This window comes from Apaloderma vittatum, unplaced genomic scaffold (genome assembly GCF_000703405.1).
Source record: "Apaloderma vittatum isolate BGI_N311 unplaced genomic scaffold, ASM70340v1 scaffold20910, whole genome shotgun sequence".
In the NCBI taxonomy this organism is placed as follows: Eukaryota; Metazoa; Chordata; class Aves; order Trogoniformes; family Trogonidae; genus Apaloderma; species Apaloderma vittatum.
This window is the reverse complement of record NW_009695367.1, coordinates 9,709-30,744: the sequence shown is the minus strand read 5'-3', so window position 1 is coordinate 30,744 and position 21,036 is coordinate 9,709. Positions and strand designations below refer to the sequence as shown.

General features: G+C 49.4%; 1 protein-coding gene across 1 annotated transcript in view; it reads left to right on the top strand.

Moving 5' to 3' along the window:
• Nucleotides 1-14,912, top strand: part of ZC3H7B (zinc finger CCCH-type containing 7B) — a 37,943-nt gene extending 23,031 nt beyond the window's left edge. Inside the window, exons 16-22 of the mRNA XM_009871169.1 lie at nucleotides 2,363-2,448; nucleotides 7,850-7,983; nucleotides 9,554-9,659; nucleotides 11,018-11,126; nucleotides 12,844-12,977; nucleotides 13,771-13,934; nucleotides 14,720-14,912. Coding sequence (XP_009869471.1) covers nucleotides 2,363-2,448; nucleotides 7,850-7,983; nucleotides 9,554-9,659; nucleotides 11,018-11,126; nucleotides 12,844-12,977; nucleotides 13,771-13,934; nucleotides 14,720-14,912 — 926 coding nt within the window. The remainder of the gene's footprint in view (nucleotides 1-2,362; nucleotides 2,449-7,849; nucleotides 7,984-9,553; nucleotides 9,660-11,017; nucleotides 11,127-12,843; nucleotides 12,978-13,770; nucleotides 13,935-14,719) is intronic.
• The last annotated feature ends 6,124 nt before the right edge of the window (nucleotides 14,913-21,036 follow it).

Below are 21,036 nucleotides of genomic sequence, written 5' to 3'. Positions count from 1 at the left end.
ATTCCTTCCTCTTCAGCTTGTAGAAGAAATGGTTAGATTGATTTTTGTTTCTTGCCTTCTTTACTCAAAGAAAGGATTTCCGAAGGGGAAGCTGAGGAGGTGAAACAAGCCATGAGTTTAGCCACAGAGGTGGTCAGCAAGCCTTCTGCTTATTCCCATCTTTTCCAACAATGGGAGAACCATCATCTCTGTTTTGTTCTGCAGAGCTCTGTACCTAAGCCTGCCTTTCTTGTGAGGTTGCCTTCCTAGAGAGGTAATTTATTACCTCTTAAGCGTAGCCCTCATTTTGCAAAGAGAGATGAAAGGTTGTTGTCACCATTCTCTGGGAATGCTTTAGCTTTGGAGCAGAAAGTTTGATCTGGGCACCATTTGGTCAGCAAGAATGGGAGGGGGGTATCATTCATAGCAGCTTGTATATGAAACCAGTGGGCTGTTGCCAGTTGAGCTTTTACAGAGCTCGTGGGGATAAAGGATTGTATTGGTGGAGTAAAGGTTCCCAAGACTGGAATATGTGGACAGACAGGACTGTTTTCTTGTTCGCCATGGTTTTTCACAGACGTGTCTTGCTGTCTTCTTTCATCAGTGGAAATCACAGTGTCTTTGTCCTCACTAATGATGTTGCAAAAGATGCCAAAATGTTATAAGTAATCAGCACATGAGCCTTTTGGTTCCCAGATCATCTCTTTGGGACACTTCGTGCTTTGGAGAGCTGGCATGTTGGAAAACATCCTTTCATATTTGGGAGGTGTTTGGTTTTTTTCCCAACCACCACATTTCTAGAATGGAGAAGACGGGAGCTGCTTTGGCCCTTTCTCTGCCAAGTCCAGTGCAGCACATTAATTTTGCCCCAGAGCAGAGATCAGCATTGTGTCCAGCCCTGGAATATTTGGACAGAGAAGAGGAAGGTACAGTTTCTTCAGGGATTAATGGTTAAGAAGGAGAAAAGTCCACAAACAGCTTGGATCTGGGGGTAGTAACAGTTATGTAGCAACTGCCATTTTGGAGGCCTGAGCGAATGTTCTTGGAGAGTGATGAAGTTCCCTGAATGCTTTTTATCTTTCTCAAGCCCTGTACTAAGAGCAGTATTGTTGCCCAGCAGGGACCTGGATAGCTGAAATCACAGATGGGGAAACTGAGGTCAGGAGTGCTGTGACTTACCCAAGCCTAAGCTGAGACGAAAACTCTGTTTGCTGGCCCTTAAGTTCTGGAACATGCTGGCTCCCAAATCAAAGATTGTATCCATGTGGTGTGCCTGGGGAACACCTCACTTCAATAATAAAAGCTGTAGATAAAAGCAAAGCAAGCAATTTTGGAACTTCTGTGTGCTGGAGGTGCTGCATCAAGGCCATCCTTAGCACCTCACTTGTTGCAGGCAGCTGGCCATTGTAAGATACCTGCTTCAGTTTGTTTTGGCAGCTATCTCAGGCCTTTATCACACTTGAATAATACAGCTTTTTTCTAGAAGAGTCCTAGCGTTGACCAGACAGTTCCTACTCTTACACACCTTTCTCTTGCTGTTTAGTGCTTTGAGAATCGTAGCGCCCATCTAGCTGGCTGGTGCTGGCATGGGCTGTTCCCTCACCACTTGAGTTGGCCAGGACCTAATTCCTCAGATAAGGTCTGCCCAACCCTTTTTCTTCTTGTCTGATGTTACATTTCTGATTCCTGAGATCTTGCAGATCTTTCTTTGCTGGTTACGTACTAGCAGTTGTTCCTTGGTTGGTTTTGCACTGCTGGTCTTTCCTTGCTACCTTGGTTGCACTTGATGTTTTTTCTGTTTTGATTTTCAACTTTCCTCTTCACCTGTTGATTGATGGGCAGCCCCCACGCAACTTGACATGTGTAACAGGGCAATTAATCCCAGGTGAGAATAGGTGAGAGTTCTGGGCTCTCGGAGATGCTAGACATCTCAGTGGGGTATCTGTGATCTTCCAAGCTGATGTCAAAACCTCCTATGTATCAACAGTAACAAAGCATTGTCTTCAGGGACTTGGGTAGGATCTGTTGATGTGGTGTTCGGGGACAGCCTTGGTCAAAGTCTTGACCCCTGCTCAATTATCATAATCGTAGAGGCAGCATCTGGGTCTTTTGCAGGCAGCCTGAGCAGAATGCCAGGTATGAATGAGCCCAGGAGGCCGAACTCTTTCCCTTTGTTTTGGCTTGTGTGGAGAGAGGACCTTCCTTAAAACACATTCGGTGGTGGATCCCCTCACAACACATGTCCTGATGTTATTGGTGGGACTACTGGGAGCTCTCAGCCACACAGGGGTTCCTAAACCCCAACGCAGGAAGTCTGGCAACCCCTCTCTCTCTTCCCTTGGCAAAGGCAAGGTAGCTCAGTCCTGTCTCCTTTTGTTCCCAGGAATGACCCATGAAGATATTGTGCAGGAATCAAAGAAGTACTGGCAGCAGATGGAGGCACATGCCAGCAAACCAGCCAACAGCATGGTAAGTAAGGGACATCTAGGGCTTGCAGCCTGGTTTTGCTCCCAAACTGTTCCAGCACTTTCTCTTTTTTAGCTCCCACTGCTCCGCATGACAGGTCGCAGGCAGACCAGGCTGGCCATCGAGGAGGAGGAGAGCTGAGAGCTTTCCTGGCTGTGGTGCTAAAGATGAGCTTTGTGCAGTGTTTTGCACTGGTCATTTTCTGCTCTGTTCAGCCATAGCGTGAAGCATCCAAAGCAGGGAGGGCAACGGGCAGAGGATGGTGCTTCCTTCACACCTTGTTCACAGAGCGAGCATCAAAGGTGCCCTGCTGCCCTTTAGTGGCCAAGGGACGACACGGCAGTTGGAAGGACTAAGAAACCACTCTTGACCCAGCAGAGGACTGCTCTAAACGCAGGAGTGAGTGGAGCTTACAGCTCAGGTGCTCTTGAGGCTGGGCAGGGATTTTAGCGGTGCTTTGCAAGGAGGAGGATGTGAGCTTTGCCTCTCTTTGTGCCACCAGTCTCTCAGTGTGGGAGAAGGCACCTCTGGCTGCACGCGCCAGCACTGCCAAGAGGTTTCTCTGGAGAGGTGTGTTGTAAGAAGTGTGTTTGCTTTCTTCTGACCTGCTGGCTGTGGGCGATGCTGCCTTACCCATTTTTTTTCCCCAGGGGTTTGTTCTGTACCATACAAGCAGAGCCCACCCAGTGAGGATGATTCCCAGCCCAGCCCTGAGATTGAACTAAAGCAGTTTTGCCATTAGGAGAGGGAGTTTCTTGTTCTTTAATTAATTCCAGAAGATACATCTGATAAGATGAGAAACTTCATGCCTCCTAGCAAGCTCTCAGGTGTAGGAACAATTCTCTTCCCTGCAAAATGGTGCGATAAGTGTTTGGAATTGTTTTTGCTTCCACTTGCCAACTTCCTTTCCCCTTGCAAAGGCCTGAGCTCACCACCCCTTGGCCTGTGCTTTACGAGCAAGGGTGCTTCGCTTTGTTTTGGGGCCTCTCACCCAGAGACCAGCCCTGAGTGCAGCCTGTGAGCACCCAGCAGAGAGAGTGTTTTACAGGAAAGGGATCTGAGTCACTTGTCTGGTGTGTAGCAGCTTTTTTTTTTAGTTAGGTCATGGGCTGGCAGAAAGCTGTAGGGCACTGATGCGGGGGAGAAGCAAGTCTGGTGGGCATGGGTCAGCCCAACAGGAAAGATCCGCTGATGCTGCAGTGATGCTTGCGGTGGGCTCTGTGCCCAGCGATGCACTGGTCATGTTGCACGAGATGGAGCTGTCTTTGAGGAGATGCTCTGCAACACACCTGTGCGGCCCATCCTGCTGTTGTGATCTGAAATGGTTGGGGGAGAGGAATGGGAAACAGTAGTCCAGGGCAACTGAGGTCTCTAGTTTCCAAAGCCATGTGACTTGCTTGAGAAATAAGTTCTAGCCTCTCCGGAATCTGAGAGAACAAGTTTCTACAGCCTGTATTATGTGAGAAGTGAGCCTGCATGAGCTGAGTGGTCCCTGCAGACAGAGCTGGCCATGATCTCTTTCTACAGAGGGGAACAGAGGCAGCTGCCAGCATCTCCACAGTGGAGGAAACTAAGTGTGAATTTGCAGCAGTTTGTGATGGTAGTTGAATTTATGTCAACAATCCGTGCCCCATGGAGGGTCAAGTCTAGTGACTGGTTCTGTCCTGCCTGCTGTGGATCTGCCTGTGTTTTCCAAAAAGCTCTGTTTTGCCATTCTCTGTGCATGATCTGGGGATAAAAAAAAATAGATGGACAGCTGTTTTCCTGTAAGCCTTACAGCTTCAAATTCACCTTTGTCTAGAGGTCTGGAGGTGCTGCTGTTGGAAGAACAGGTAGTTCAGCTTGATCAGAGCATGTCCTCTGAAGCACGTGGGATCTGGATGCTGAGTGAGGGTTTAATTTCTGGCTCTTGGGCCTTGCAGGGGGGCAGAGGATCAGGAAAAGAAATTCCAGCACCTGCTACATCAGCTGTCAGGGGATGGGCAGAGAGCTACAGTTTCTGCACCCTGTGGCTGAAGGCCAATGGCAAAATCTGATTGTGCCCAACAGTTGCCTGTCCCAGAGCTGGACCGTGCTCTCCACCCTCCCAGGGCATCAGATGGTGCGGAGGCGAAGCAGCAGCCTTGCTGGTACAGTCAGGAGGTGCCTCTCTGGCACTGGAGGGATTGGCAGCCTGGCACTGGCACCATGCAGGGAGATGGAGTCAAGTCGGTCAGACGTGTGTGTTTGCCAAAGCCATGGTTTGCTACTGCATCGGCACGTAGTCGGCCAAAGGGATGTGCTCCAGGATGAGACACTGGCTTGCTGCCAAAGACCCCGGGGGCAGGACTAACATATCTGTTGAGAGATGTTTACTTTTGCTATTATTTTCTCCCATCCAAGCAGGCTAACGTGACTCAGAGTTTTCTCAGCATCCTTCCAGCTTTCGAAGTTGGCTGCCTGGCAAAGACAACTTCCCAGGAGTTCTGTAAAAGCAGACCCCTCCTGCCCGCCATCCCGTGTGATCCACGCTCACCCCTGGCACCCTCTGGTCAGCGGAAGCAAAGGGGTCACAGCTGCCAGTTGGACTCAGTTAGCAGCTCGGGCTGTCCGGTTGTGGAGAAAAACAGCACACAGGGATCCAGCAGCTGTGACGATGCAGTTCAGGAGACTTAGCAAGAAGGGGGAGGTGAAGGCATGCTGCTTGCTAAACACCTGCCAGGGATTGCGGACTTGGCCCCACAAATTTGGCCCCATAGAGGCCGCTGTAGGAGTAAACCCGGTGGCTGCAGACTCAAGAATCAGCCAGCAAAGACACTGCTGTAGATAGGTGGTTGTCCTCCCATGGCATCCCTGGGAATTGAGGGAGTTTAGCCCTTGGTTTTTTCTTGTTTTTTTGAGGGCTTTTCTGGTTTTACTCCACTAGCCAGCTGCAGAACCCCAATAAAACCTGGCTTCAGAATTAGCAATTTAAGCATGGAGAGGCAAGTCTCTAGCAAGTTGCACCTAAGTACAGATCACTTGGTTAGGTGGCTGTGTAACCTGGGCTCCTCATATAGTCCCCTGAGGCCATGTGGCTCCTCCAGAGAGTATTTCAGTATCGGTGAGAGGGGTTCCTGTAGTTGAGAGGCACAAATGGCCCTGCTGCGGCAGTTGCTCTCTGTAAAGCCTGAAGTGAAGAGCTGTCATGCCAAAGACTTTTATTTACTTGGTTGCCATGGTGCACAGCTAACACTATATTGTCTGGCTTCAGAGCAAGGGGTGGTGCCACAGCCTGAGGCACTTTTGCCTGGCTTCATCTTCTAGAGCCTCATGTGATACTAATTTCCACGCTGTTGGTTATCAGCAGCCTGCCAGGTATGTGTCTTGCCTTTACAAATACAGTCATGTAGCAGCAACAGCCACAGCTTTGATTTTTCACTTGGCTTCTAATCCCCTGGGAGCGTATATGCCCACTGGATTGACCAGCAGTTTGCGTGGCTCAGATGAAGAAATGCATGGGGCTTCTTTTGGTTCAGAATTTCTGGAAAAAGCAGCCTGGACCACTAGAATTACCTGAGACACATTCTCTTTATCTCTGATCTCTTCCACCTTCTGGAGCCACTCGGTTTTGATTTTTGCTGGTCAGTAGATTTGAGCCAAGCTTGCCGGCTGTGTTGAGAAATCTGTCGCCTGAAGGATTATATGGCAGATAGCATGGGATTGATAAAAGGGAATATGCCAGCTGTGCAATGTGTTACCTTAGGCCTATAGGTTTGGTGGGTCAGTGCTGAGCTGTAGTGTAATTTCCTTTGCAGACCAGGTGGACATTAAAACTACCGCTCAAAGGACACCACACATTTGAGAGGGAGATGTCTTCCTGCCCTCTGTGATAGCCCAGGTCTCAACCCTGCTCACCCTACCGCCGGCCACTTTGATGTGTTCTTGGTGGTCACCAGCACTGGTAAAAGCTGACAGATGAATGAGTCGTGTGCCAAGGGCCACCAGAAAGGCCGTCTTGCAGGCGAGTAGGCCAGAATTGGTTCTGCTTTTCAAGAGCAGTGGTGGTTCTCTGGAATGGTCCTTTTGCTGGGACATCCAGAGCAGTGCTGGCTTCATGTAGTCGGCACAGGCAGAGCTCAGCTCTCCAGTCAGCTTTTCACAGCGACGGAAGACCTTTTCTTAGTCAGTTCTGCTTCTCCACAAGACTAGGTGTGGTGGATGCCAAGAGTGGTAGTCAACAGCTTATGTGGCATTTCCTGGGAGATGCTTTGATTCTGCACTGCCTGTGCTTGCGCTTTTCCCTTTGCCGAGGGATGGATGCAGGTAGGGTCCATGCTGCTGGTCGTCAGTCACTGGCAGGATCCTGCTCCTCAGGGACATGGCTTGACTGTCTGCTCACGGTTAGGTGCTCAAAGGTAGAAGTCAAGGCATGGCAGCTGAGAAGGGCTGCTTATGTGGTTAGCAGTCAGAGAACCATTTTACTGATACGTAACCTTTGTGCTTCATGGTTGGCTTGGTGACAAGGGTGTTTCGTTGTACCCTCACATACTCCTGTGCCCAGGACCGCTGGCATCCAGTCAGGTTTGCACTTTGGTTTGGAAATGAACTTGAAGACACCAGCCTCATGTCTTCCAGTGGTGATACAGAATGCAAATGATGACACAGAGTTTTGCTCAGAAGACATGAGGCAGCAGTGATATGGGTCTTGCTCTTTCTTTTTTTTTTTCTCTCCACAATCTGTTAATTGTAATCCCAAAAGAGCCTTCTCATGGGGACAAGTAGAAGGCAAATCAAGTGAAGTGGCTGAGAGGATGTGAAATACGTGCGCTGATGGTTCTACCTCTGTCCAGAGATCATGATTAACTGCCTGTAAAACCTGGTGCAGTGGAACTGTGAGAGATGGAAACCTGCCCAGAAATGGCTTGGAAGGGTATCAACAAGAGGACCCAGCTCTGACCTCAGTTTGTCAAATGCTAGACATGCCGTGAGGCTCTTGGTCCAAAAGCAGAAGTGGCAGGTCCTGAGCTGTGGCTTCCTCCCAAGGGGGCTCTCGGCTGTGTTGCTGAGCTCTTTCTCCGGGTGGTGAGGGGAATGTGGATTGCCTTCCCTGCAGGGAAGTGGAGATTAAGCACTGGGGCAGATCTCACAGAGCCTGTCTGTACAGGGAGATATGCTGCAGGGGTTTCACAGCCAGGCTGGCTGTGCATCTGGCCAGATGTCAAAGCCCAGGAAATCGTGCTGAAGCAAGCGGTCGTTTTGCTCCTGTCTGGTATCTCAATGGGCCACCAGCTAATACTGGCAAAGGAGAGCTGGGCTGTCTCTGATTTAATCTTGCTTGTAACTGGCACATGGGCGTGCAGGGAGTTGCCAGCGTCTCCTTGGCAGTTTGGGGGGGGGTTGCATTTTGGCTCTGTTCATCTGAGGTTTTGGTTCTCTTCCCCAGGCTTCTTCCCGGGCTCCCACGTCAAGCACCTTTGACCTCCAGATGAAATTTGTGTGTGGCCAGTGCTGGAGGAATGGGCAGCTGGTGGAGCCAGATAAAGACCTCAAGTACTGTAGTGCCAAAGCCCGCCACTGGTGAGCAATGCAACCTTCTCTTTCCACCATTTCTCCTCAAGGGCAGGAATTTCTCCTCTTACCTTGTCCAGGGCTCATTTGGCTTCTTTGGAAGAGAATGGAAGGTTTCCTAGCAGCCTCTCGCTTCCCGGGGTTTTTGTCACTACAGCAGTTGCTGCAGATAGCTGGTTTTGCAGTTCCCAGCTCTCTTCTTTACTGTTTGTATTTGGTGCCAGCATTTGACAGATTGTAACTCCTGGTGCCTACAGTTCAGCTCCCACAATTCCCTTTTTTCCCCAGTTGCTATCATTTCTCCTCAACAAGGTCACTAATATAGTTCTCCTCTGCACTTGTTTATACTCCCAGCTGTTGGCAGATATCTGTCAGGTCACTATTAGGAGTGATTCAAGATATTCTGCTTCCTTCTAAATTACTTTCCTTGGCTCTTTCATTGCTTTGGTTGCTCTTCTGTGATGCACGTCTTGTCTGTTTGCACGTCCTGGCTCCTTGGGCCCATGAGGAATGTTTGGTGTGATAGAATCATAGAATGGTTTGGGTTGGAAGGAACATTTAAAGGTCATCTAGTCCAATCCCCCTGCAGTAACCAGGGACAGCTTTAACTAGATCAGGTTACTCACAGCCCCATCCAACCTGACCTTAAATTTTTCTAGGGATGGGGCCTCTACCGCATTTTTGAGTTATTCCAGCATTTCCATACCCTCATCGTAAAAAATTTCTTCCTTAGATTTAGTCTGAATCTACCCTCTTTTAGTTTAAAACCGTTACCCCTTGTCCTGTCACTACAGGCCCTGCTAGAAAGTTTGTCCCCATCTTTCTTGTGAGTCCCTTAAAAGAGGAATATCAGCTGGGAAATCGCCACTGGGTCATGAAAACTGTGGCCCATCTCACCCAGGCAGCCTGGCAGGATAGGGTAGGAGAGTTTGTTAGGACTTCAGTTCCCATAACACAAGCCGCAAAGGCACAGTCCAGCATCCTACTGCAAATGTGAGACCTTTGATGAAAAAGAGACAGAAATAGCAGGAAGGGAGCAGGTGAGAATCACTTCCTGGAACAGGAAGAACACCTCTTTGTACAGCTGTTAAACAGAGCTGGGGGGTTTTTGGGGGTATCTCCTGGTGATCGTTTGCTCGTGCTGCAGGAGAATTAATACTTCCTGGCAGCTATTCATAAGACAGTGCTTGTGATGGCTTGTTTTTCTGCTGCACCTTTCAAACAGAAATTATTCCCAAGTTTTTCATGGATCTGATTGCACAAGAATTGACTGTGTCAAAGGGTGGTGCAGCTGTTTAGTAATGCATGGTGATGCCATGTGACTTGGGGGAGACTTTTGTGGCTTTATGAGAAGAGATGTCCCAGGAAATACCTGAAAAGTACTCTGAGAAGCCCTCCTAAAACACCATTCTGATGGCTTCACTGTCGCAGGTGTGCCTGTCTAGGAACAGCTGGATAGTGCAGGGACAGGCTGGACTGGAGGATCTGGTCGTCTCTCAATACCTAAGGATCTCCAAGGAAAACAAAACCTTGTTCTGCTCTTCCTTTTGCCTCTCTTGATTTATTCTCTCTTCTTCAGTTGGACAAAGGAACGTCGTGTCCTGCTGGTGATGTCCAAAGCAAAGAAGAAGTGGGTGTCTGTCCGACCGCTGCCTTCTATCCGCAACTTCCCACAGCAATATGATGTAAGCCCCATGCGCAGCATGGCCAGGTGCCCTTCCCCTTCCCTCCCACCGTGGTGCTGTGCTTTGAGAGCTGATCACTTGTAGAGCTGCCAAGGAGGCAGGCATGTGTTGGCTGAGGTCGAAGGCAAGGACAGACCGATGGCAGCAAGATCTCAAACTCATCCCACAAAGGGTGGAGCAGAAAAAGGAGTAGCACCCGCTTAAATCACTCTACGCACGTGTGCAAGTTTCTGACGTTGCTGTTAATGCAGTCACTGTCTCAAGACGTAGCTGGCACAGGGTTTGGGAATGAGATTTAAGTCTTCCCTTAGGTCAGGGTTTCCTAATGTGGGTAAGAGGTGAGACAGAGCACTTGGGAGAAGCCTATCCCTGCCTTTACTGTGACTGTGCTGCTGTAGGTTGTGAAACTTGCTCATGATGTGTTTTGCAAGTAAAACTAAGAACTCAGCTAAAAAGCCACATGCTGGGGAAGACTATAGATACCCAACCTCCCAGCTCCCGCCCTTGATATGGTAATTGATAGTCTCTCTCTCCCTCTCTTTTTTCTGTCTTCTGGAAAGGAGAAAGCTCCTTTCCCCCTACTCTTTGGGGTCTGCTGCCCCGTAGTCCCCGGCCAGGTGCAAGGCCACACGTGAGGCCTTGAGCGCTCTCCAGTTGCCAGCCAGTTGCTACATGCTGGGGAGAGAAGCAAGAGTTACACGCAGCTGCTGCAGTAGGAGACGAGGCCAGCAGACAAGTCGCAGATTGTGAAGCAAAGAAGGTTGCTGTACGAGTGTGTGCATTGCCTGAGCTCCAACCCCAGCCAGAGAGGAACAGTGTTGTCTCTTCTCCCTAGTTTGTGGGCCAGCTGGTCTCGCAACTGCTGTCCTCCTCTGGTGGCAGGACCTGGGGAGATGGGATGGTCAGTAAATACGATGCTTGGAAAGCTCATTTTCTCTAACAGTGATGCTGTTTGTAGCTGGGAGGTAAAGGAGTGTGTGCTAGCGTGGTTTATGCAGCTCTTTGCCTGCTGGGAGATGGCTTGGGAATGAGTCACCTTTGGAGACCAGCAACACGACCAGCAGGAGACCCTGTTGGTTCAATCCAGGTTGCTCCCTGCTGTCTCCCCCAGGGCCAGTGCTAATCTTGCCTATGGAAATGGCAACAAGAGAGAGGCCAGGTGCATGTTTATGGCAAAAACTTACCCTTTGTGTTATCAGGAGCTTGAGGAAAGCAGCATGAGTTAATGACATATGAAGTGTCCTGTTTGCAACCTTTCCTGTGCAATTTAATGTCCCAGCTGGGTTTTTTAATCTACTTTCCCCTCCAGCGAGAAGTGTTTCCACAGATGCTAAGTTTTGCTCTCTGTCTTTTAACAGTTGTGTATCCATGCACAGAATGGCAGGAAGTGCCAGTATGTGGGCAACTGCTCCTTCGCCCACAGCCCTGAGGAGAGAGACATGTGGACCTTCATGAAGGACAATAAAAGTGAGTGGGGGAAAACATGGACCAGAGAGTTTGGGGAGAGGGAAGAGGACATTTGGGCAGTGGATGCAAGGTCTGTTAAGATATGCTCTTGACAATAGAGACTGAATTGTACAGAGCTGATACTGTGAGCTTAGGTGGGATCATGGGCCTGGTCCGTCTACAGTAGTTTAGAGCTGCTCTTTTCTTAAACATGCGTGTATATCTTGAGTCCCTCGCTCTGGGACTAGTGCACATTGGTCCCATGCCTTGTCTTGCTCTATTGCTGCCCTCCCTTTCTGCAGTTCTTTGAATCCACCTCGTACTGTCCCTCCAGTTGCCTCTACCGTCCCAGGCCTGGGTCCATATGGAGCTCTGCCAAAGCACTAGTCCTGACCTGTAGCTGCTCCTGAACCTTTCTTGTCTGTCATGTACTGCCTTGGCTCTCTTGCCCATTTCTGCTCATGTCCCTTGCTCCTGGGCTGCAGCTTTCCCTGCTCATGGCAGTTGTATTCAAAGGGGTGGATTCCAGATCCTGAACAAGATCATTGGGTGATGCCCAGTGAGCTTATCTGGAATTAATTATGCAGGTTCCCATCTTACCTTTCAGGGGAAAGCTGTGGAGTTGCCCATGTCCTGGACTGCCAGCTCTCTGGCAGCAGTCCTTGTTTTTTCAGACCAGCAGCAAGCTCTTTGCAAGGCCTAGTTGTCTGGCTGCTCACATGGCTCTGTTGGCAGGTGCTGGAAAGCTTGAAGGGTGTCAGGCCTGCCCTGAGTTGGTTTGGTCTTTATGCCTGGATGGAGGATCTTTCTCCCTGCTGGCCAAATGCTGTTATTTGTTACAGTTCGAGTTATTTCGTTGCTGAGGCCTTTAAAGCACATCAGATCAGACCAGTCTGGGTGTGTTTTCTCAAGCACAAAGGTGAACCTTCAAACAACAGCGTTGTTTCGGTTTGGAGGAATTTGCATTCATTATTCCCAATTGCCTTGAGTTCCTCAATTACCCATTTAGCGAGGAGTAAATCACTGATGCATTGCACTTGCAGCAACACATCAGTGTCTGCAAATATTCATGTTTCTGTAGCCTCTCTCAGGAGCTGATATTGGAAACGTAGGTGTGCAGTCAAAGCTTCCACACAAAATTTCCTTTCCTACTAGTATCCTGAGTGAGTTTTAAAGCAAAAGCACCAAGAGATATTGACCATACTCCTCTGGGCAGGTTTGGAACATGGAGCAAGCTATCATTAGTTCTTCCACCTCTCCCCAGTGCTTCCTGTGGCCAGCTTGCCTAAGGGTTCTCTTCCCTCTCAAGTGCTGAGGATGAAGTATAGGCTTGGAGGGAAGGGACAGATCTGGATCAAGCCCCTGCCTCAGCCACCTGGCTGGAGTGAGATGTCTGCTGAATTCAAGCAGAATCAGGCCTGATGGAGAAATCACTGTGTGGAGATCCTGGGCACTTTCCCTCCTTCATAAACTCTTTGTGTGGCTGTGGTGACAGGTGCCCCTCAGCTCACAGAAGACAGCTCACCACACCAGGCAGTGCAATGTGAATTTGGCTCCTCTCCCCAGGGCTGTCATCTGCTGAGGTGATATCTGGCCTCCAGAGCACAGGCTTCCAGCCTGATGGAAGGTGCTGCTGCACAGGAGAGGGGAGGGAAGGGCTGGCCCAGCGTTCATCCTTTTCTCATAGCTTGTGCACGGTGTGGGAGGTTGAGTGACTTCATGGGTCGCCTTTGTGCAGTACTAGATATGCAGCAGACCTATGACATGTGGCTAAAGAAACACAACCCTGGGAAGCCTGGAGAGGGGACACCACTCACCTCACGAGAAGGGGAGAAGCAGATCCAGATGCCCACCGACTATGCTGACATTATGGTAATCTTCTGTCCTTCATCCTTCCCCCTTCTCCTCAGTGCTGACAGCCTGCCCCTTTCCTGTACTTCAGGAGTGAGCTGGCAGGGACTGCATTGCTCTTGTGGGAAGGAGGCCATGCTAATGTAGGTTAAACGGACAGCTTGGAGCAGCACAGTAAGGGCAGCACAGATGAGGCGTGAAAGGATTGACCTGGGGTCAGCAAGGCTCTGCGTGGCTTTTGTGCTAATCCCCGAGTCAGTAGAGTCTACCTTAGGTTCCCTTTTGCGTGGGCTCAGCCTCTCCCTAGGGTTCCTGCCCACTCCTGGGAAAGCTGGCAAAGCCATTGCTGCGCCGTCAGAATGGAAAGAGAAGCTTGGAGAAGAGCTGGGTCTGGAGCACAGAGGCCTGGGAAAACTAGAGGCAGGTGTGTCCTCCTTAGCCCAGGGGTGGTGGCTGGTGTAAAGTTTGTGCTTGAGAAGCCCTATGTTGCCTGTGCCCCTGGGGGCCTTGCAATTGAGTCGCACCTGGGCCATGGGCAGGGGCAGGGGGACCATGTCAGCGAACTGAGCTCTGCTGTTCTCTGAGCCCATCTGAGCTGTAGGTAGACCTCAAGAGCACATCTCCTCTGTTCCTCCTTAGCGGCAGCACAATCCTCTAAAGATGATCTCACAGGGAGGTGTGGGAGGTCGTAGACTGAGTGGAGCTTCCAGGGTGCTCTGGAAGGAGAGGGGAGAGGCAGTGCCAGCACGGGGAAGGACGATGGGTGTGACTGTTAGCGTGCTGACTGGCTCTTTCTCCTGTCTGCACCGGTTAGATGGGCTACCACTGCTGGCTCTGCGGGAAGAACAGCAACAGCAAGAAGCAATGGCAGCAGCACATCCAGTCAGAGAAGCACAAGGAGAAGGTCTTCACCTCGGACAGTGACTCCAGCTGCTGGAGCTACCGCTTCCCCATGGGTGAATTCCGGCTCTGTGAAAGGTATCATTGCCTCATCTCCCTCCTGTGCTGCTGCTGCGGGGATGGGGCAGCAGGCCCAGGGCCTCCGTCATCACTCCTCCTTCACCACCTCCTCCTCATCTCACAGAGTCCCCAGGGACTTCTACTTGGGGGAGGAGTGGGACGAACTGTTGGGTTTAGGTTACCGTGAGGCTTGCTGTTGGACCCCAGAGGTGCTCAGCCACACTGCTGAATGGTAGAAACCAATTCCCAAGCACATGTCTTTTGGAAAAGGAGAGCAAGCTTTGTGTCTGCACCTCTTGGTGTGCGCTCCAGAGCCAGGATGCTCTCAACTATCAGGCTGCTGAACAGTCTGCCTGGCTCGATGCTTGGGAGAGTCCCAGGTGCTTTATTAAATGGTTTGAATGTCTCACACCCTCTGAATCAGGACCTTGGGGTGTCTTCAGAAGGCTTATGGTGGTTAGGAATGCCATTTTGGTTAGAGAGAAGGCTCGCTCTCTCTTGTGGCTGTTACCTGGTATTTCCTCTCTTGTATTGTGGTTTCTCCCCATCCCTGCTGGTCCAGTTCCAGCTCTTGCTGTTTCATTCTGTAGACTAAATCCCCTCACAGACGCTGCTCCATTCGCTGCTCTGTTTCTGTGCCCAGCGTATGTGTTGCCTTCCCCAGCTGCACATGGGTTTCTAGGAGAATCGCTTTGCCCTTCAGAAGGAGAGTTCGCAGCGTGTTTCAGAGGGCCCATGTCAGACAGAGAGCTCAAATCCCTCTCCTGGAGGTGCCTTCCTGATGGTGTTCCTCGTGCCAACAGGTTCCAGAAGAGCAAGGCCTGCCCCGAAGGAGAGGAGTGTCGCTATGCCCATGGCCAGGACGAGCTGACAGAGTGGTTAGACCGGAGGGAGGTGCTGAAACAGAAACTGGCCAAAGCCCGCAAGGACATGCTGCTCTGCCCCAGGGATGACGACTTTGGGAAATACAACTTCCTATTGCAAGATGGTGTATAGTAAGGGTTGTGGGGATGGGAGGGAGCCTGTTGGCTGGAGAAACATGGGGCGGGTTTTCCGAGAGTGGCAGTAGCAGGGAGAGCGAGATCTGTGTCTCGCAAAGAGAACTTTTTTCTTTTGTTTTGTTTTAAGATTATGAGACGATGATTTATTAGTGGTGAATGAAATCGTGAATTTGATTCTCCTTGGCCAGCGAACGTCGTGCTCACTGAGTTTGTGATCTGTCTTCTCTCTCTTCTTTCCCCCAAATTCTCCTTCCTCTCCATCTTTTTGGTTTTGCTGCCCTTCATTCAAAGGGATGAATTCAGTCTGTACTGGGCTGTGAATCAGATAATTTATCCTTGTGTTGCTCTTCTGCCCTTCAATTTGGAGTGTGGGTGCAGAGGTCTGGAGGACAAAGCTGGGAGAAAGGGATAGACATCTGGTGAAAAGGTGATCATGAAGTTCATGTGCTCCTTTTTTCAGTGCTGCAGAGAAAACCCCACTTGCATTACTGCAGCCAGCCTGCTCTCCTGGGAGTTCAGCACCAAAAGAATTAGGAATCGAGGTGCAAAAAGAAAGAAAACCACTAGCTCTGGCCTAAAACATGTAGGCTTAAGCTCCTGCTGTTTTTATTGCCCTAAGGCATTACCTAGCGCTGAGGAGGGTATAAAGAATATAGCTAAAAGCAATGAACTAATAAAACTGCCTGCAGCAGCAGGAGCTGGATTGTAGGTGACTTCAGATTGTTTGAGCTGATGGTACCCAGAAAGCAAATTGGTGACTCCTCATTAGATGTCTTTCTCAGTGTGCGACAGATAGTCAGGGTGGGTAGTTCTGGTTTGGGTTTTTTTGGCCTGTGTGTCTGGTGCAAATAAGACTGAAGTCGTCTAGAAGGTGTAGTGGAGACTGTGACACACCCTGTGTCACTGTAGTCCATGCAGCAGTATCAGTGTGGGGGAATGCTATAACCAGAAGGAGCCTGTAGTTCTGTGTTGCTTTGTGTCCTGAAGAGAGGAGGTGACGGGGTTCCCTTCCTGCTCTTTAAGTAGCGTGTGCTGCTGGTTATTTAGAGCTGCATTTTTCCCTGCAATGCCAGAAGGACTGGGTGGGGACCCGTTTAAAGGGACACTGTCGAGCAGCATGAATGGTGCTTTGCTGATGGGAATCCAGCAGGAAGGGCGCTCACCAGCACAGGAGGTCCAGCCCCCTCCTCCTCAGAGCCGGGGCAGGGAACTCATGGACATTCGGCGCCGTCAAGACGAGACCCAGGACAGGGACTGTGGTGGAGGAGGGTGAGTGGCACAGTGGGACCTGGCCTCACATCTACCCTTGTCCCACCTGATGTGCGCCATGGTGGGGAAAACCATTGACACTGAGCTCTGTGTTGGGTTTTTGGGGTTTTACAGTGGCAGGGGTGAGAGGCAGCACTGCTCTATTTGCCAGCCTTGTCCTTCCTGTGGCGGTCTCATCCTGTAAGCGGTGAAAGTGTGTCCTGTCCTGAGCTTCCCTCTCCTTCTCTCTTCTGCAGTCCAGCTGCACACTCCAGTTTTGTGTGCATGGATGGCACCATCCACTCAGACAAAAACATGTCTCCCTCCCAGCCTTTGCAGGGTATGTCTTTTTCTCACACAGAGTCTCCCAGAACAGCAAGCTCAGAGCCCTTGGGGCCACTAAATATGATCTGGCCGTGAACTGCTTGGTGCTTTGGTATTGCTGGGTCCCCCTTTTTCCTCCCTGCTCCCATATCCTTGGGGTTCCCAGCTTCAAGAGAGATGGAATGTGGAAATGTAGATGCTGTGGGTGCAGCTGGCACCTTTCTAAACCAGTCTCCAGGTAGGTACATCAGCTCCACCAGGGTAGTTACAGCCCAGGAGCAGAGTGCGCTGTATGCTTGATCTTGGGTCTCCAAGGATATTACATGCTCCCAGGAAGCTGAGTGTGCCTCTGAGCTTGTTTCTCCTTGAAATGTGGGTGATGGTCACTGGTTTGGTGTGAACTTCCTTTCTTGGCTGTGGAGCACCTTGACATCTGGCCTGGAAGGGGCTAGCACCATAACATCTGATGATACGCAAGTGGCTCAATGGGAGAAGAGGGGAGGAAAGTGATTGTTTTTGCCTCTGCTCTGCTATATGGGGAGGAGGAGGAGATGGAGAAGGATCTGTAGCACTGTGTGGAAAGAGAGTGAGCAACACGGTACCAGTCATGGCAGTTTTTCAGTGGTTGCGTGCTGTATTTTCTCCTCTGCCCTTCGCAGTAGCTGCCCAGGTCATACCTTCTCCTGGTGCTCCTTGTTCTCAGCTGGTCAACTTTATAAAGAGAGCGAGACAGGGGAGGAGGTGGGCGTCAGCTGCTGTGTCATCTCGTTCTGCTCTTCTTGGGCAAAGAGGCCAACGAAGCAAATGTGGATCAGGGAACATCGGAACGCATTTTTTCATTTTTAAAACAAACCTGCATCTCTAGTGTGACTCTTAGCGTTCGCTGTGCCTCGATTTCTCATATGATAACTTGTTTAGGTTCCAGAACGGGTCGCTATCCTCTCTTCCCATCTCTGCGATGAGAGCCGAGCTGCTCGGCTCCACTTCGGAGGTTCGAGTTGGGGCTGAGGCGGGGAGAGGTTGAGCGGGCATGAGGTGAGGGAAGCCTGTGGTCATGGGGGTTGCACCGAGTATCTCTTTTTGTTTTCCCTGATATGATAACCTGGTCTGTGGTGTTGCAGTACTTTGTCACCAGACTTGTTTTAGTGTGTATATATGTGACCCCTCCCATGAAGCATATATACACAGGTATTAAATATATCGCTCTATATAATATTATATGTGTGTGGTATCGAAGGAATCTTTTAAATGAGGGTAAAGGAAAAGGACTCGGGCAAGGAAACGCAGCATCTCCTGTTTACCTATGAATACTTTTATTTGGATAGGGAAAGGGAAGTAACAAAGAGGGGAGGGTCTTATATAGATCGGTATAAATTTTGAGATGGGACAGGTTTCCCCACTGACATTTTTTAACTCCCCTAGGATGTCCTCGCAGTCCCATCTCAGTGAAAGAGTATTATACTGCTAACTAGCAAGTGAAGTTTTAATGATAAGGATTTGCTTATATTATTTAAAGGGACATTGTGAAAGGTGGGAAGCTCCATGCTTGACTTCCCAGGCTCGCTTTTTATCAAGCCAAGAGGGTTTTCTTCAGCCCGTTAAGTACTCCCCAGTGGAACTGCTCAGCACTTGGGACTCTACAACAGATAAGCCACAAGTTGTAGGGCTGCTTTAGTGGTGCATTCACAAGACCCTGTGATAACTCTCTTTTCTTCATTCATGTGAAGAAAAAAAATTTTGCTGCGTAGAAACAAATCTGAGGGTCATTAACAAGAAAAGTGACGTTTTAATTTTATGACATTAGAAGAAAATCTCATATCCCATAAAATTGCAATAGACATACACTCTTATGCAGAACAGAGACTTTGATTTAGATCAACTTGGTAAATGGGCTGAAGGACTTTGTGAAAATCTTTTCCTAAATCCTTCGGTAGGGGCAGGGATTTTAGTGACGCTTCTGTTGGAGTTAACCTGACCTTTACAGGGGCAAGTGAAAAAACCAAAAAATACCCTACTTAGCTTGTATGAAACTGTATGTCAAAAATAGATGGGTTTTAGCAAGTGAAAGGAAAAGATAGCAAGGGGATGCTGCAGTTCTGAGCTGAGTAGTAATGATTTTGAGTCCTTTAATATGTCTTTGTATTAATATAATTTAAGAATACCACGCTTAACTATTAAAAAAGAACTTAGTATCTTTCATAAGGTCTAGTATCAGGATAATAATGTAGATGTTTTAACAACATTTTTGGTTTTGTTCTTAAATAAAATAAAAAAAATCAAACCCGGACTTGCTTCTTTTAGCCTTTGTAATAGAAAATAAAAGTGTGCACTTTAAACCCTCTCTTTATCCAGTGTGTGTTTGCATTTTTCAAATAGTCCGCAAAGGCTTTTTATCTTTGTTTCACGTTTCCCTGCTGTAAGGAGGGATGCAAAGGGACCACTTCAAGCATTGGATTGCTTTCTTTAAGTATAACCAACTGCTTTTCTTGCTGAGTGGAAAATTGCCTGTGTGTGCATTAACAGATTCTGCAGTTCTTCACCAGACGCACAGTTCTTGTGTAATTTAGGTGTATTTAAGATTTTTTTTTTCTTTTCCCCCAAGCTCCAAGAATCTGCATACTCTGCATTAACACATCTCGTGCATTTGGGTAACCTGTGTTTTGAAACGTCCAGTAATCAGATCTTGTGGTCCCCCTCATCTAGAGGTTGTTCCATGGGGGAGGCAGCTTGGTTCAGCTGGGTCAGCCAGTTCTTTACCCTGCCAGGGAAGATGCCCTTAGCCCTGCCCACCGAGTCTTGGGCCATGAGAAGTGTTTGTGCAGATTCCCACTGCAGAGGATGCTGTGTGGTGAAGAGGTCAGTGTGAAAATATTAATCTGTAAAACCATTTTGTTTATTTCTCAAATCCATCATGATGCAGGTTAATCTGGGGTTCCTGATGAAGCCAAAACTGTAGTTGCGGCAAAGACAATGGAATCCCATGGAGACACCCTCCTAATGCTGTTGGAAGTGCTCGAGTGACCGAAAGGTCATGTCCAGAGAGACCGCAGGAGACCTGTTACACATCTCCCCAGTGTACCTGGATACGAACATGACAACTTGTGTCGTTCTTATTGGAGGAGAAGAGACCTGGGTATGAGTGTGTAGTAGAGAGGGAGTGAGGAGACCGGTGCACTTTCAAGGTACAGCTATTGAATACGTACAACCTGAGAGGCCTTAGTTTAACCCTCCACAAACTATTGAGGCCATGCTAACAAGACTGAGGGTAGCTTTTCCAGTATGATTGGAACCAAAACTGTCAAATTGTGAGGCAGACAGAGCACAAGGAGGAAAACAACAGCATTTTCCTTGCAGATTTGAGCCTCAGCTGTAAATCCCTCCTGGGTTTACAAGAAGAAACTGGTGTTTCTTCAGTGAAGTAAATAAACTTGTGTTTTGGAGAGGCAAGGGAAGGAGTGATGACTTAAGTATTCAGAGCCTCCTAGGAATTTCTGCAGATACGGAGACAAGAGGGAGAGTCCCAGTTCAGCCAGGAAAAATCCAGGTCCAACAGAGGCTTGAGACGAGCTGAGGTAGAGACCCCTGAGAGGTAGGAGAAAGGCTTCATCCTACAGACCATCAAGTGGTTGCACAGCAGCCTGGCAGAGAAGAGTTTGCCTTGCAAAGCATGTGAGCTGCAGATGGGATTCCTCAGCAGTTCTGTGACTGAGCCTGTCTGCCCACACTAATGGGGAACATTTCTGGGCAGTGACAGCAGGTGATGCAAATGCTGTCATCACTTTTAATTGTGTGTGCTGAGCCCTTGCAACCTAGAACAGGGCCATGTTGTGTCATGTCCTGTGTGCGGAGAGCAGCAGAGTTCCTGCCCTGCAGGAGCTGTAAGCTGGGGAGATGTGCTGGTCGCTGGCTTGGGGGCAACCAGAAAGTAGCACTGTAGGATGCTTTGGCAGGAGGGGGAAACTGAGCAGAACATGATGTGCTAAATAATAGAAGAGAGCTGGATGGGAGTGGCTGCTGGGAGGGAACTGGAGGAGGAAAGGCTGCAGAAGCAGTGGCTGAAGCAGACAGCTGTGTGGTGTGGGGCAGAACAAAGCGCTAAACAGACTTGGTTGGGTGCCTATGGGGTGGCTTTGGGCAGAGGTCCTGAGGACAGCTAGCTCTTGGGGCTTTCTGGAAAGCTGGGGCCCATCTGTTCCCAATAAGCTCTCTCCCTTCCCAGCTGAATTGTCTCCTCATACTCCTGCTTCTCTTTGGTTCCCCCTCCAGTTGGGAGCAGCAGGTCCAGGTACCCACAGGGCAGGGGTGGTTTTTCCTGAAAGTAGATCCAGGTGAAGCAAGGATCAGACAAGGTGACAGCTCCAGCTCCTTCCCCACTGCAACAGTCTTGACCCTGGCAGCTCCCAATGCTGCCTCTTTTAGTGGTGCTCCTCTCTGCAGATCACAGCGCCCTGGAAAATTCCTACTTTTTCCTGAGAGCCTCAGGAGGCTCAGACCTATCTCTCAGAGAGTCCCAGGAAATAGGGTTATTCATTGCCCTCTGGATTAAT